This window comes from Arachis ipaensis, chromosome B5 (genome assembly GCF_059453495.1).
Source record: "Arachis ipaensis isolate K30076 ecotype BB chromosome B5, ASM5945349v1, whole genome shotgun sequence".
Lineage (NCBI taxonomy): Eukaryota > Viridiplantae > Streptophyta > Magnoliopsida > Fabales > Fabaceae > Arachis > Arachis ipaensis.
Genome location: NC_142440.1, coordinates 149,537,642 through 149,552,982, shown reverse-complemented (window position 1 = coordinate 149,552,982; position 15,341 = coordinate 149,537,642). Strand labels below are relative to the sequence as shown.

General features: G+C 32.2%; 2 protein-coding genes across 3 annotated transcripts; one reads left to right on the top strand and one right to left on the bottom strand.

Moving 5' to 3' along the window:
- The first annotated feature begins 5,818 nt into the window (after positions 1-5,818).
- On the top strand, positions 5,819-13,917 carry LOC107641298 (putative ABC transporter B family member 8). Of its 2 annotated transcripts, XM_088489162.1 has the most exons (10): positions 5,819-6,254; positions 6,364-6,418; positions 6,852-7,030; positions 7,592-8,049; positions 9,791-10,334; positions 11,045-11,224; positions 11,456-12,751; positions 12,833-13,248; positions 13,337-13,694; positions 13,846-13,917. In XM_088489162.1, exons 1-9 carry the CDS (start codon positions 6,012-6,014, stop codon positions 13,692-13,694), a joined length of 3,729 nt encoding a protein of 1,242 aa, XP_088345288.1. In that variant the 5' UTR covers positions 5,819-6,011; the 3' UTR covers positions 13,846-13,917. The 2 variants fall into 2 exon arrangements, with proteins under 2 accessions (XP_088345288.1, XP_016200280.2); XM_016344794.3 differs by lacking the exon at positions 13,846-13,917 and having other exon boundaries at positions 13,337-13,803.
- Positions 13,670-15,092, bottom strand: LOC107644430 (F-box protein At5g07610-like). The gene has a single exon (XM_016348287.3). It carries the CDS (start codon positions 15,059-15,061, stop codon positions 13,805-13,807), a length of 1,257 nt encoding a protein of 418 aa, XP_016203773.1. The 5' UTR covers positions 15,062-15,092; the 3' UTR covers positions 13,670-13,804.
- Between the last annotated feature and the right edge of the window lie 249 nt (positions 15,093-15,341).

Here is a 15,341-nt window from a genome sequence, read left to right as displayed (position 1 = left end):
TTTTTGTGTTTCTCTTTGGTTGCTAATCTTGTATTTTGGAAACTATTTTGGGGTTTAGACATATTTTATGATACATTTTGTACAACGTCAAAAATATAATTTCTGTAGTTACATGTTCGAAACTTTGCCTGACAGATTTGTGAGATATATTGTTAAAACTTTGTCTCACAGGATTTGTTAGTTACATTTTAAAAATTGTCTCACAGGGTTTGATGGATACCTTTTGGAAAGTTTTCTAGTGTGAAATGAGAATATCTCATCTTTGTGTAACTGTGTATTGTGATTATGTTTTCTATTTCCTCAATTCAGGATTCTGTGTTTCAAATATGCATAAGTCATGAAATGTGAAAAACAGGGATAAATGAATATACTATATCTATTATTCCAGGACCATAATTTACTACAATTTCAATATTCGGCTTCAACTGCATTCTTAATATTTAGCCACTTGCAAAACACTAAAATTACACAAACAGAAGTACACTACCATTATGGTGTTGTAATTACACTAAACACCTTTCCTATTACAATGCCCAACAAAATCAACCCAAACAATTTTCACTTGCTAAGAGCAGCAATATTCTTCTCAACGTTTTTGCATTCAACCAACTTCTTCTCTACCTCTGCAATCCTTTCTTCCATCATTTCTGCTGTACCTCCATTTTTTGACACTTCATCAATAGAAAAAGAGGCAATATACTCATCTAACCAAGCAAAGTATTTTTAATGTCGTGCATTGTTCTATAGCAAGCATAACTAGTGTTAAACTCCAAAAATCACTAAATAACTCATCACACCAAACAAAATCCTAAACATGAAATTTAGCTTAAAATAAAAACAATTAAAGAAAAGCCTCTTTGGATTCTGAGAAGTGCCAAATTCAAATAAAATGGCATACGTTTCGCAATTGTACATTGGAAAAACAAATTTCTTCTTTCTCCTCTTCGACACTCCTTCCAGACTGCTTCCATCGGCAGTCATTCGATTGCTCCAACTCTCCTCATATCCACTGCATTATTTCTCACAACCGCATGAGGACCCATAATTTGCAGTGTCCATGTTCACTGTTTCAGAGTTTTCTCACATCGATGGGTGATGAAAACCCTAATCTTTCAATCTTTTAACAAAGGAAATTTATGGGAGTGACAAATAACGACAACGTTTCAGTTGTAGAGAGGAGATCATTTGTCTCTCAAACAATTCTAGTTGACACGTGATATTTAATATGAACAACTTAATTTTTAACTGATAGGTTATACTGACAATGCGTTAAAAATCAATTACAGAGATCGAACGATCAAATTACATAGAAGAATAATGAAAACCTGTTTAAAGTTTAGTGATAATTGATCAGAATAAAAAAGAATATTTACCCAAAATTTTAAAAGATTAATTATGTACTTACAAAAACTATTACTTTTACTAACAAACCGCATATCCTTTTCAGGTTTTCTTAACCCGTGAAATGTTTATCTGACAAAGTTGCTTGTCTCATATATATTAGCACCTTTATAATTTATTCAGTTGTTGCAAATGAAATTATTACTACTATTATTTTTTACAATATATAAATTTGTTTTGGGTTAGTTTAATTTCTCCTTAGCTAGTTTCTTTTCATTAATGGAGCCTAATAATTTAACTTTTAGCCGACCAATGTTTAAAACCCATCTAAGGTACAGTTTAGTATATTATAAAAAATTTATTCTTATCGACTTATTTTTTATGCACTGGTAATATATAAAATATTTTATTTAATTATATTTATTATTTTAAATTAATTATTCACATAATTAATATAAAATATAATTATTTTTACTAATATAATAAGATGTATTGAATACACATAAAATTATTTTACACTCACCTTCGAATTATTTTCCTATTGCTATCACATTTGTGGGCCGGATATAATTCTCTCTTAGTAAGTTAGTCTAAGTAAATTATTGGAGTACCACAAACTCCACCTTAATTAAATCTCCAAATTTATCCCTATTATTATTATTATTATTATTATTATTATTATTATTATTATTATTATTATTATGTGAGTAAGTACGCATTTATTTTTCCTAGGACTCTGTCTGGCAATGTTGATAAATTTCATGAAAATATGTTAATTGCCTTTTAAAAACAATTAAAAACTGAATAAGCATATCATATTTATCATGGTACGTACTTAGTATATATTCCTATAGAATATAATACGATATAATTTAAGTACTTTACTAATATATACATACTCTAATCAAAGAACCAAGCTATTTAAAACAAAAAAGTTAATAAAGTGAGAGACTCAAAATTTAATCACTTTCGAATTAAATATTTTTTGTTCTCAGATTTTCGTTGGATTTTCCAACAATAAATCTAACAAAAATACTCATTATTTTAAGAATTATTTTCCACATACAAATTTTTTATCTATACAAGTAGTATAAGTTCATATATTCTATTTCACGTCATACGCACCTCTTTTAGTACATCGATTTCACGCGCATTCTAATTTAACAGATTTTCCAATCAACGCGCGCACGTTATTCTTCTTCTTACTGCACGTTCTTCTTCTTCTCTTTCTTCTTTTCTTTCGTTATCGTCGTCACCAACACCACCTCCTCCTCCTCTTCCTCCTTCTTTTTTCATTGGAATTTCTTCTCCTTCTTTTTCCTCCTTCTCCTCCTTATCTCGTTGTTAAAGATAACGAATAATTCAAGTTCAGCTTATCAATTGAACCAAAACGAAATTGATTATTGTTTTGAATTCAATCAAGTAGCTGAGGTGTGGTTCGATTTTAGTTAATTTTTCGTTAGTAGTTTATGATTCTATAGGTGAATAATGTTTTATCGTTGATGGTTTGAATTGAATTAAATGTAATGTAAAAGTTCTGCATTAAAAAATATTTTTCTGTATTTGCTGCAAATTTGGGTGTAACACGAAGATATTTGGGTGTAACACGAAGATATTTGGGTGTATTCTTTAAGAATTTTCGGTGTATGTGTGCTGATAAATTCTGCATAATTCAAAACTCTCTTCTCCCTCCTACTCATCATTTGCTGCTTCTTCTTCTTCTTTTTCATTATCATCATCATCATCTTTTTTTTTCTTATTCATCTTTTTTTTTTCTTATTTTATCTTCTCAAGTTTCTTCTTGTTTTATTTTTTTAACAAGAAAAAAAACAAAAAAAAATCAAATAAAGAAGAAAAAAATACAAAATTACTTGAAATATGATGAACTTATATTCGTTCAACTAAAAGAAAGAAAGAAATAAGGAAAAAAAGAAGAAAAAATGCAGCATTAGAGAAAATATTTTTCTGTATTTGCAGCAAATTTGAGTGTAACACGAAGATATTTGGGTGTATTATTTTAAGAATTTTCGGTGTATGTGTGTTAATAAGTTCTGCATAATTCAAAACTTTTCCTCTTCCTCCTCCTCATCTTCTGCTGCTTCTTCTTCTTTTTTCATCACCATCACCATCTTCTCCTCCTCCTCCTCCTCCTCCTCCTTTTTTTATTAGAATTTCTTCTCCTTATTCATTTTTCTCTTTCTCTTCCATCATTAGTTATCTCGTTGTTGAAGATAATGAATAATTCAAGTTCAGATTGTCAATTAAAATGAAATTGATTATCTTGAATCCAAGCAAGTGGCTGAGGTGTGGTTCGATTCTAGTTAATATTTTTGTTAGTAGTTTATGATTCTGTGGGTGAATAATATTGTTGTTTTTGTTTGTGAAAATTATTGTTCATCGTTGATAGTTTGAATTGAATGTAATGTAAAAGTTTTGCATTAAAGAAAATATTTTTCTGTATTTGGGTGTAACACGAAGATATTTTGGTTATTCTTTAAGAATTTTTGATGTGTGTGTGCTGATAAGTTCTGCATAATTCAAAACTCTTCTTCTTCCTCCTTCTCATCTTCTACTGCTGCTTCTTCTTCTTTTTCATCATCATCATTATCTTCTTCTTCTTTTCTTATTTTATCTTCTCAAGTTTTTTCTTGTTTTACTCTTTTAACAAGAATAAAAACAAAAAAAATCAAACAAAGAAGAAGAAGAAACACATAATAGTATAAAATTACTTGAAAGAGGATGAACTTACATTCGTTCAACTAAAAGAAAGAAAGAAATAAGGAAAAAAAGATGAACAAAAAAATACAGCATTAGAGAAAATATTTTTCTGTATTTGCAGCAAATTTGAGTGTAACACAAAAATATTTAGGTGTATTGTTTAAGAATTTTCGATGTATGTGTGCTGATAAGTTCTGCATAATTCAAAACTCTTCCTCTTCCTCCTCCTCATCTTCTGCTGCTTCTTCTTCATCTTCTTATTTTATATTCTCATAATTCTTCTTAAGAGAAAAAAATCAAACAAAGAAGTAAAAAATACATAATGTTGCAAAATCAATAGAAAGAGAAGGAGGAAAAAAATGCCGCAACAACAACAGTAATAAAAAACAACGATGAAGATGAAACACGCGAAGAAAAAGGAGGAGAAATGCAAAGAAGAAGGAAGAGGAGGAGAAACACAAAGCGCGCTATGAAAACCGTTGAGTAGCGCGCATATTAACACGCTCATATGGGTGAGCGTCCTTTTTGTTAGATTTATCCCAACTTGTATGACTTGTAAACTAAAATAACTTGTATGTTTAGCACTTCTACTATTTTAAATAGTTTTAGTGCGAAATTTAATGTTAGATTTTGTGTCAGGAAATTTTTATTCGACAATAAAAATCATAACCTTTTTGGTTGACTACGCATTATTGATAGATAAAATCCGAGGGTTTTAAGTTTTTTTTTTTTTTCAGTGTACAATGTATACATGATAAAAATTACAAATTTAATTATATTAATTCTTATTTTATTATTTTACATTGTTTTTCATTTCAAATTTCTTTTCCACACCAAAGCTAAAGTTTTTCACTTTTGAAATAAAGAATATTTTGAAATGATTGAATAGAACAGACTTTTTTGTTTTTCAAATTTTTCTTTTTAATTAACTTCATAATAAGTTAGTATTAACTTTAGATATATAAATCCAAGAAAGAAAAATGTTGATCTCCATTATATTCCGGTTGTAAACCCCATAGTAATATATATTATATATTAATTTATTGAGAGAAAAGCAGCATTCAAACTTGGGGTGATAGATACTTAATTTTATAAAATAATAAAGGAAGGAAACATAATGGCCTAGTGACATCAAATTAGAGCACTAAACTAACAGAAAAGGAATGAATAGTGACATATCATGGCTAAATAAATTGGATCTATTGGTAATAATCTTCTTTCTTTCCCAAACTGGACAAAAGGGTTATCTCAGATCTCATATTTCGGGTTCAGATACATTTTTTTAATGAATTTAATTTTAAGAGGCCGGAGTGCTAGGGGCAGTAACTTTTGTGTTTTGTAACCATCAATTTGACCATCAATAGCATTTTTAATGGTATGAGATTACATCCAATGATGGGAGATCACTCACTTTTCTTTTGATGGTTAAGTGCTGGCCACAAAACACAAAAGTTACTGGCTCCCTAGACTTTCTCTAATTTTAATATACAGTCAGTGTAAAATAATTTTATACGTATATTTAATTATGTAATGTTATGAACAAAAATAACTACTTTTTACATTAATCATACAAATGATCATAAAAAAAAACAAATATAATTACACAATTGTATAAAACATTTTAAATTGTTTGTGTATTAAAATTAAACTCTTTTTAATTAAAAAAACAAAACACAAAACACATCTTTAACAACCCCACAAGAATATTATTATTAGAGCTTATTATATTTCATGGTGTGCTTCTCATCACATATAGAATATGCCACTACTCACTCTTTTTGTGTCCTTGGTGACAAGGAGATGCATCAACATGTTCACACACACCTCACACACAAATATGTATTATATATATAAGTAGTATTAAGTAGTTTAGGAACAAAACTACTTCATAATTCATCTATAATTTTTCTCTCTTGTTATAATTAAGAAAGGTCCTTAATTAATACACATAAATGGGTTCACCCCCAATGAATAAGGGAGAGAGGAAAATAGAGAGAGGTTCCATAGCTATAATCTTGAGATATGCAGATTGTGTTGATGTTTTGCTTATGTTAATGGGTGCTGTTGGAGCAGTTGGAGATGGCATGTCCACAAACATTCTTCTCATCTTCGCTAGCCGCATCATGAACAGCTTAGGATATGGCAACCAACAAAGTAGTGGCACTGCCAACAATTACATGTCCCAGGTTGAAAAGGTACTACTATATTTTTAATTTGTTTCTTAATTTCATTTGTTCACTTTCTCTAATACACCACATGTTCTAATTAACCAACTTCATTCCATTTCTTTTTTATGGTTTACAGTGCAGCTTGTATTTTGTGTACTTGGGACTAGCAGTGATGGTGTTGGCCTTCATGGGTAACATTCATTCCCAAATTCCATGCTTGCTTTAATTACTTTTTGGGGTCAAGGCATAGTCAACACCCTTTTGATTCATTGTCCATTAATTACCCTCATGAACTTCCACATGTTTGAAGGGCATATATATGTTTAACTAATTTCATCATCATTATTATTTTTTTTAGTACATATGAAACATGAGTTATTGAAACCCTAAAGTCTAGACTTTTAGACATAAAAGTTAGCTAATATATATGCTTTTTTTTTAAAAAAAAAATATATACAAAGTTTAAATCTTTAATAATATATTTATTATGCATTTATTAAAAAAATTTAAAATTTTTATTGATAATATAACCTTATTATGTAAATCTTTATATATTAAGAACAAACAAAAATATATATACTATTAAGGAAGTGAAGAATTGATGATGCATTATTTAATTTGCAGAAGGGTACTGTTGGAGTAAAACAAGTGAGAGGCAGGTGTTGAGAATTCGGTACAAGTATTTGGAAGCTGTTCTAAGACAAGAAGTGGGGTTTTTTGAATCACAAGAAGCAACTACTTCTGAAATCATCAATTCCATATCAAAAGACACTTCTCTCGTCCAAGAAGTCCTAAGTGAAAAGGTTCAATTTCATTTTAACACTCTTCTTTATCAAAAGTACTAAGTACACAAAAAATTAAACTTAATCACCATGTATTGATAATAAATGCATAGGTTATTTAACTAAATTTTAATATATATTTTATATTTTAATATAATTTTATACAAATAATTAATTTAGTTATAACTATTTTTTTATATACACCTAACATGATTATTTCTTTATTTCTTTCATATCCTAGCTTAGCTTGCTTGCATGATTTAATTTTAAATTAAACTACAGTCTCATCATAGAACTCATAAATAAAGTTTAATGAAATAGATCAAATAATTTACTAAATTGACAATAAATTGAGATAATTATTAATGCATGAATATAAAAAAAAAAAATAATATAGTTTTACAAGCTATCATCACAATTTGGAATTGAAATTGCAACCATAACTGCAATTCAAAATGGAAATATTAATTGAGCAACATTTATCTTTATTTTAAGAACACTAGTCAATTTTTACTATTAACATTTAAAACTATGTATGCTTGTAATTTGATAGATATGATGATGATGAGTTTGGTTTTTCAGGTGCCACTATTCTTAATGCACTCATCATCATTCATCTCTGGGATTGCTTTTGCCACCTACTTCTCATGGAGGCTGGCCTTAGTAGCATTCCCAACACTTGTTCTTCTCATAATCCCCGGCATGATCTATGGCAAATACCTAATCTATTTGTCAAAGTCATCTGCCAAGGAGTACGGCAAGGCGAACGCCATCGTCGAGCAGGCGTTAAGCTCCATCAAAACCATTTATTCGTTCACAGCCGAGAGGAGAATCCTTGTGAGGTATTCAGAGATCTTAGAGAGAACCTCAAGGCTTGGAATCAAGCAAGGGATAGCAAAGGGTTTAGCTGTTGGAAGCACAGGTTTATGCTTTGCAATTTGGGCTTTTCTTGCTTGGTATGGAAGCCATTTGGTTATGTACAAAGCTGAAAGTGGTGGAAGGATCTATGCAGCTGGAATTTGCTTCATTATGAGTGGACAGTACGTATACTTTTCTTACATATAAAAAATTACTTTTGAAAATACGAGTTTAATTTTGATCCACTAAGACAATGTAAAGCACAGTCATATAATTACTTCTGTTTTTTAAATAACTATCCATACGGTTAATATAAAAAATAGTTATTTTTACTGATGTGACTGTACATAATTAAATGTACCTGTAAAACTATTTTAACAATGCATCAAAATTAAATTCTTAAAAATATATACTAATTATGAATAGTAATTGATAAATTATATATAAGTGCGAATTACATGCAATAATCATGTAATTAAGTGTATGTCATGTGCAATATTAACTTAGCTAATATGCAGCTACTATTCAATACTGATACCTAATTAATATGTCTTCTAAGTATATTTTCTGGTAATTTAAGGATATTTTGATACATAAAATAATTTTTTATTTATTATTTTGATTTAAAGAGATGAGAAACTCTTGCGCCCAGAAATTTTTAATAAATTATTATTAACAAATAAATTTTATTAATTTATGTATATAAATTTTAAAAAAATATGAGTATAAATTATATTGATTCATATATACAAAATTTTGGTAAATATAAGTACAAATTATATATTTTTTATATGTGAAATATCTGTAAATATGGGACAGCTAAAAGTTCATGAAATCTAGCTAATGCTGTAAAGAATCTAACATGTAGTTGCCAGCTTGTCACAGTTTTATACACACTGAAGCAATGCAATTTTCCTTTATTAGAGAAATGATGGTATTAAAGTTACTAGTTTAGTTGCATGATTAATTTGGATCGGATGATAACATTGACCACTAATCATGTCACTCTAGAAAAGTAGTGTTCATGTATAATATCTTTCACCAGTGTGTCAATTATTTTAGAAGAGTAGCTGAAATAGTGAAATGAGCGGTGTCTAATAATGCTCCTTTCAAAAAAGTGATCTCTTAAAGCATTATGATTAAAAGCAAGAGTACGTACTTAAAAGGAAAGGTTACTTTAGTGCACTAGATTTTCTTCTTTTTTAAAAAAAATCATTTTAATTAATTAGTGCATACTGGTTTTTCTGTTCTAGTGTTATAATTTAGATTAGATGTCTTAGTTTAATCTCCTTCGGCTTAGTAAACTTTCTACTAAGCGCAACCATAGCTTCAAATTAAAGTGCTTTATTATGAATTATTGATAAAATTGTCACTGTATACTATAAAAACTTGACGCGAAACTAATTGATTTTATCTGAAAATAATACTAATATATATTAATTAATTAAATATTCATATTGTTTCATCTAATAATCTCTTCAACTTATTTTTCATCAGTAACTTCAAATGACGAATTAACGTTGATATGAATCTAGCAAGAGCCATATTTTGTTGCAAGGGTTTGTAATGGAAAAACTACAATGAAGTACTTGATGAAAAATAAGAATTTATGATGAAATGAAGTTATTTTTATCACGAAACTATTTTTGTCAAAAATTTAACAGGTGGCATATGAATATTAGGCTTCATAAAAATATTGAGTTATAAACTTTTCGATTATAGAAGTTTTAATATTATATTATGAAATCAATTTTTAAAAAAATTAAGCCAATATAAAATAATATATAAATAGTTATATCTTTAACAATTTTAATAAATAATTTTGTACGATATTTTTTTTTTTTTTGCAATTTTGTTGACTAATTCTAGAAGAACACATGAATTAATGCTAATTATTATTGTGACAAAAACAATACAATGTAGATCCCTTGGAGTGGTACTTCCAGATTTGAAGTACTTGACCGAAGCATCAGTAGCATCCACAAGAATCTTCAACATGATTGACAGAAAAGCAGTAATTGATGGTGAAGACACAACAAAGGGAATAGTGCTAGACCAAATTAACGGGAACCTAGACTTTGAACATGTGAAATTCACATACCGTTCAAGACCAGACAACCTCGTACTCAATGACTTCAATCTGAGGGTTGAATCAGGCAAAACGGTTGCACTTGTTGGTGCAAGTGGGAGTGGAAAGTCAACGGCAATAGCGTTGGTGCAAAGGTTCTATGATGTGGATGAAGGTGTTGTGAGGGTTGATGGTGTTGACATAAAGAGCTTGCAGTTGAAGTGGTTGAGGGGTAAAATGGGGCTTGTGAGTCAAGAACATGCATTGTTTGGGACATCTATTAAGGAGAATATTATGTTTGGAAAGCTTGATGCTACCATGGATGAGGTTGTTGCTGCTGCTACTGCTGCTAATGCTCATAACTTTGTTAGGCAGCTCCCTCAGGGTTATGAAACCAAGGTAAAATAAAAAAGATGTTTTATATTGATATTTAACTTGCATTTAACAGAACAAATTAACAATTGTGGCTTAAGACAAAACATTTTGAATTTTGTTTAAGGTTATTGTGTTTAGAATCTTTTAATTTATCAGTAATATGACTAATGTGATTTGATAAAAACTGTGATTGTCACTTTAGCACAACTTTTTGTTTAAACTAAAACTACTAAAAGGAATATGAGATCTTATAATTTAACAAAAAATTTCTATCTATTTTTGGGTTCAGAAAAAACTGAGACATGAATATCACTCATTTTATTCTCATGATCAACTTTTTAAAAATTATTTATAGTTTTAGGTACTTAACTTTTGATTTTAGGGACACAAGAATTTGATTCTCTTATTAAGGTAATCTAAGGAAACTGTTTCATTATCTCCTTAAGTAAATAGTACAAGTGACTAAAAAAAATAAGGCCTAGCAAACTATTTTTCTACATTCTAAAGGGCCTAAATTTCTAGGCAACAAAATTAAATAGATATATTTACTCTATTTTATCAAAGAATCAATGCTCCCAAATAGTGCAATCCTTTGAAGAGAAATAAATTCGTGTTCCATTACTCAATGGTTCAAACTAGCTCAACTTGGATGCTTTAGCTATACACAATTTTATTGTTGATCTGTATCATTGAGTAACATGCAGATACTAACCTAATTGATGATGGCAAAGTAGATTGGAGAAAGGGGAGCACTTCTTTCAGGAGGACAAAAGCAGCGAATAGCAATTGCAAGAGCCATCATAAAGAATCCAGTGATTCTTCTTCTTGATGAAGCAACCAGTGCTCTTGACTCTGAATCTGAATTACTTGTCCAAAATGCCCTTGATCATGCCTCATTGGGCAGGACTACATTGGTAAGTTCAATAATCCATTTAATACTTAGTCATAATACACAATTATTAACACTCATCAAAATTATGCTTGAAACTAGTTGATTAGTTCACACATCAATTTCGTTAGGTGGCATAACATAAGGCATTAGACATTATACATGTTTGTAATGTTTGATATCTTAGCCTTGTTTGATAACAGAGAAATGTTAAGTGACTAACATCTTTGGTTGACAACAACTTAACTTTGATCAGGTTGTTGCACACAAGCTATCAACGGTCCGAAACGCAGATGTCATAGCTGTTGTCAACGGCGGTTGCATCATCGAAATCGGCACGCACAACGAGCTCATAACCCGTCCAAACGGCCACTATGCAAAGCTAGCAAAACTCCAAACACAACTCAGCTTTGATGATCAACAAGAAATATCCAATGCTCTTTCTTCTGCAGCAAGAAGCAGTGCTGGTAGAACCAGCACAGCAAGATCAACAAGCCCTGCAATGTTCCAAAAATCACCAATCCCTATTGATGATAACACCATAACCCCAGAATCATCTCTTGTTTCTCACCCTTCACCTTCTTTCCCAAGGCTTCTATCTCTGAATGCACCTGAATGGAAACAAGGTTTAATTGGTACTTTTTCCGCAATAGCTTTCGGCTCAGTGCAGCCCATATATGCCTTAACAATTGGTGGCATGATTTCTGCATTTTTCGCCGAAAGCCATAGTGAAATGATTCACAGAATCAGGACTTACTCTTTGATTTTCACTTCTCTTTCTCTTGCTTCCATCACACTCAACCTCTTGCAGCACTACAATTTCGCATACATGGGAGCAAAATTAACAAAAAGGATACGGCAGAGAATGCTTGAGAATATCTTAACATTCGAAACGGCTTGGTTCGATGAAGAACATAACTCCAGTGGAGCATTGTGCTCAAGGCTAAGCAATGAGGCTTCCATGGTTAAGTCCCTTGTCGCGGATCGCGTTTCATTGCTTGTTCAAACAGCTTCTGCTGTCAGTATTGCAATGATCATAGGACTCGCCGTGGCGTGGAAGCTCGCTCTTGTGATGATAGCAGTGCAGCCACTCACAATCCTCTGCTTCTACACAAGAAAAGTTCTTCTCTCTACACTCTCATCAAAATTCATCAAGGCACAGAATCATAGCACACAGATTGCAGTTGAAGCAGTGTACAACCACAGAATTGTGACTTCATTTGGAAGCATACAAAAGGTTTTGACATTATTCGATGAAGCGCAGGAGGCGCCAAGGAAGGAGGCGAGGAAGAAGTCATGGCTGGCCGGGATTGGAATGGGGTCTGCTCAATGCCTAACATTCATGACATGGGCTTTGGATTTCTGGTATGGAGGGACATTGGTGGAGAAGAAGGATATTTCTGCAGGGGATGTGTTTAAGACATTCTTTGTTTTGGTTAGCACTGGGAAGGTCATTGCTGAAGCTGGAAGCATGACTTCTGATCTTGCAAAGTCCTCAACTGCTGTCAAATCTGTTTTTGAGATTCTTGACAGGAAATCACTTATTCCCAAGGTATATGCAGCAGTGCATGTTACTGAGTCTAAGTTCTTAACTCTAGTTATCAACTAATTTTGGTTTTATTATTTTGACTAGGCTGGTGATTGCAACAACGGAAGAAAGTTGGAAAATATGAGTGGGAAGATAGAATTAAAGAACGTTGATTTCGCCTACCCAAGTAGGGCAGGAACACCGGTATTGCGCAAGTTTTGCTTGGAGGTGAAGGCAGGGAAGAGTATTGGGCTAGTTGGAAAGAGTGGTTGTGGAAAATCAACAGTGATTGCATTGATCCAAAGATTCTATGATGTTGAGAGAGGGTTTGTGAAAGTGGACAATGTGGACATAAGGGAACTAGATATTCAATGGTATAGGCAGCACACTGCACTTGTTAGCCAAGAACCTGTCATATATTCTGGCACTGTAAGGGACAACATCTTGTTTGGGAAGCAAGATGCAACTGAGAATGAAGTTGTTGAAGCTGCAAAAGCCGCAAATGCTCATGAGTTCATATCGTAAGTTCTCATTTTACTTATAATTAATGTTAGCTATACCAAGTTAAACAAGTACTTATAGTAGAATTGCATTCTATTTGCAATGCAGATCATTGAAAGATGGATATGAAACAGAATGTGGAGAAAGGGGAGTGCAACTATCTGGAGGGCAAAAGCAGAGAATAGCAATAGCAAGGGCCATAATAAGGAACCCAACAATATTGCTGCTTGACGAAGCAACAAGTGCACTTGATGTTCAATCAGAACAAGTTGTGCAAGAAGCATTAGACAGGATCATGGTGGGAAGAACCACCATTGTTGTAGCACATAGGCTCAACACCATCAAAGAACTTGACTCGATTGCATATGTCTCAGAGGGTAAGGTTCTTGAGCAAGGAACCTATGCTCAACTTAGGCACAAGAGAGGTGCCTTCTTCAATCTTGCATGCCATCAAATCCAAAATTAGGTAGCAATAATAATAACAATAATGTAATTATTATAATGAAAATTTACATGTCTTGTAATCCCTAAAATAAGTAATAATCCTATCACTAATTAGTACTTTGAACTTAAAATCTAAAGTTGTACCAAGCTCTCAATATGCTCAAATGATATAGGAGGACTTTCAGCCGATTCGTTCCAGGGCACGTAGCGAGAATAAATCCGTTTAAAGGTGTAGTCTTTTAACCGGAAAACAACAACATTATAGTTTACAACCAACACCAAAGACATGCCGCTGCAATCATCTTCACTATCTTGAATAAGGTGAAGCACTTTGACGCTGGCAATGAAATCATTCGGCCAATACATTGGAGAAAGATCAAGTGTGTGCAGAAGAACCCACTTAGAATAGTCCATAGCCATCTGATACACTCTTATCATGTTGCTTCTCTCAGGAGAACTAAATCCAACCAAATTCAAGTGGCCACATGCAGCTGCAGGAATGTAAAAGTAATCAAGATCCGGCAAGGGAGGCATGTTGTCATCCCTCAACCGCAGTTCTTTAAAGTCAAAACGCAAACTCACAGACATCTTCGCATACGAATCCGGATCAACGAAGCCAATCCAGTGCACTGAACCGTTGAAGTAAACTCCGTTATGAAGTTCGAACTTGGCTGGAGCCATGAGAGGGGACCCACACGGCCTCCAAGAACCAGGCTCGGCTTCATCAGTCGAAGAGTATACCATTGTTTCAAAGCGCGAGCGGCTTGAATTTTTAACTGCTTTAAATTTCCATACGCAGATAGCAACGTAGTCAGACGACGAAGTTGAGGGATCAAAAGCGAAGTTCATATACAACCATGGCGATGATTCGTGGCTATCGGCGTCAAGAGCCTTGTAGGGATCGGGGAGGAAGTTGAAGCATTCAGTGGTTGGGTTACAGACAAAGAACGATTCTATTGGTAAGAATGCTCGATTTTTGTGGTGGTGTAATATTCTGCAAAGCAAGAGGCCATTGCATGATTGCACAATGTAGGCGAGGTCCTTCGGGTGGATTTCGATGGAGTCGAAGGGAGATGATGAGCCGTGACTTCCGTTCTCTAAGGATAACGGCTTGATATCGTTATGGTTATTGAAGTAACGGTTTTTGTTATCATCATCTTCTCCAGGTTCCAAGAAAATGCTAGAGACCTTGGTGATGTTGGCGTGGCGGAAGACATGGCGGTGGCAGAAATAAGGGGAGGAGATGATTGTGGACCATCGTTTGGAGACGCATTTGAATCTGATTAACGTTTTGGCGCCAAGGTGCAGGAGGATTTCAGTCAACAAATCCTCATTCTCTTCGATTTTTTCTGGTGAAGATGGTGATTTTGATACTTTTATTCTGCTCATTGCTCTTCTGATTTAATTTACCCACTATAAATCTCCCCGATGCATCTGTGTTGTTCAACTTTCTTTTATATGGTGTAAAAGAACAACAAACCCAAACCAGTGTGTTTGAAAACCCTGGAATTCAATTCCCATTCTGAAAAGAAAAATAATAAATTAAATTAAAAGTAAACTGCTAAAATAATATTTAAAAAATACGACAAAAAATTAAATATTAAATATATATTTTAAAAAAAATTTAAATATTAAATATTAAATTTTGATATAAATTTTTATAATTATT

Bases quoted from the DNA above. Each gene is read 5' to 3' on its own strand.
- LOC107641298 (XM_088489162.1), top strand. From the start codon at position 6,012: ATGGGTTCACCCCCAATGAATAAGGGAGAGAGGAAAATAGAGAGAGGT. The intron at 6,255-6,363 runs GTACTACTATAT...TATGGTTTACAG, and splicing joins ACATGTCCCAGGTTGAAAAG to TGCAGCTTGTATTTTGTGTA. The intron at 7,031-7,591 runs GTTCAATTTCAT...TTGGTTTTTCAG, and splicing joins AAGAAGTCCTAAGTGAAAAG to GTGCCACTATTCTTAATGCA.
- LOC107644430 (XM_016348287.3), bottom strand. From the start codon at position 15,061: ATGAGCAGAATAAAAGTATCAAAATCACCATCTTCACCAGAAAAAATC.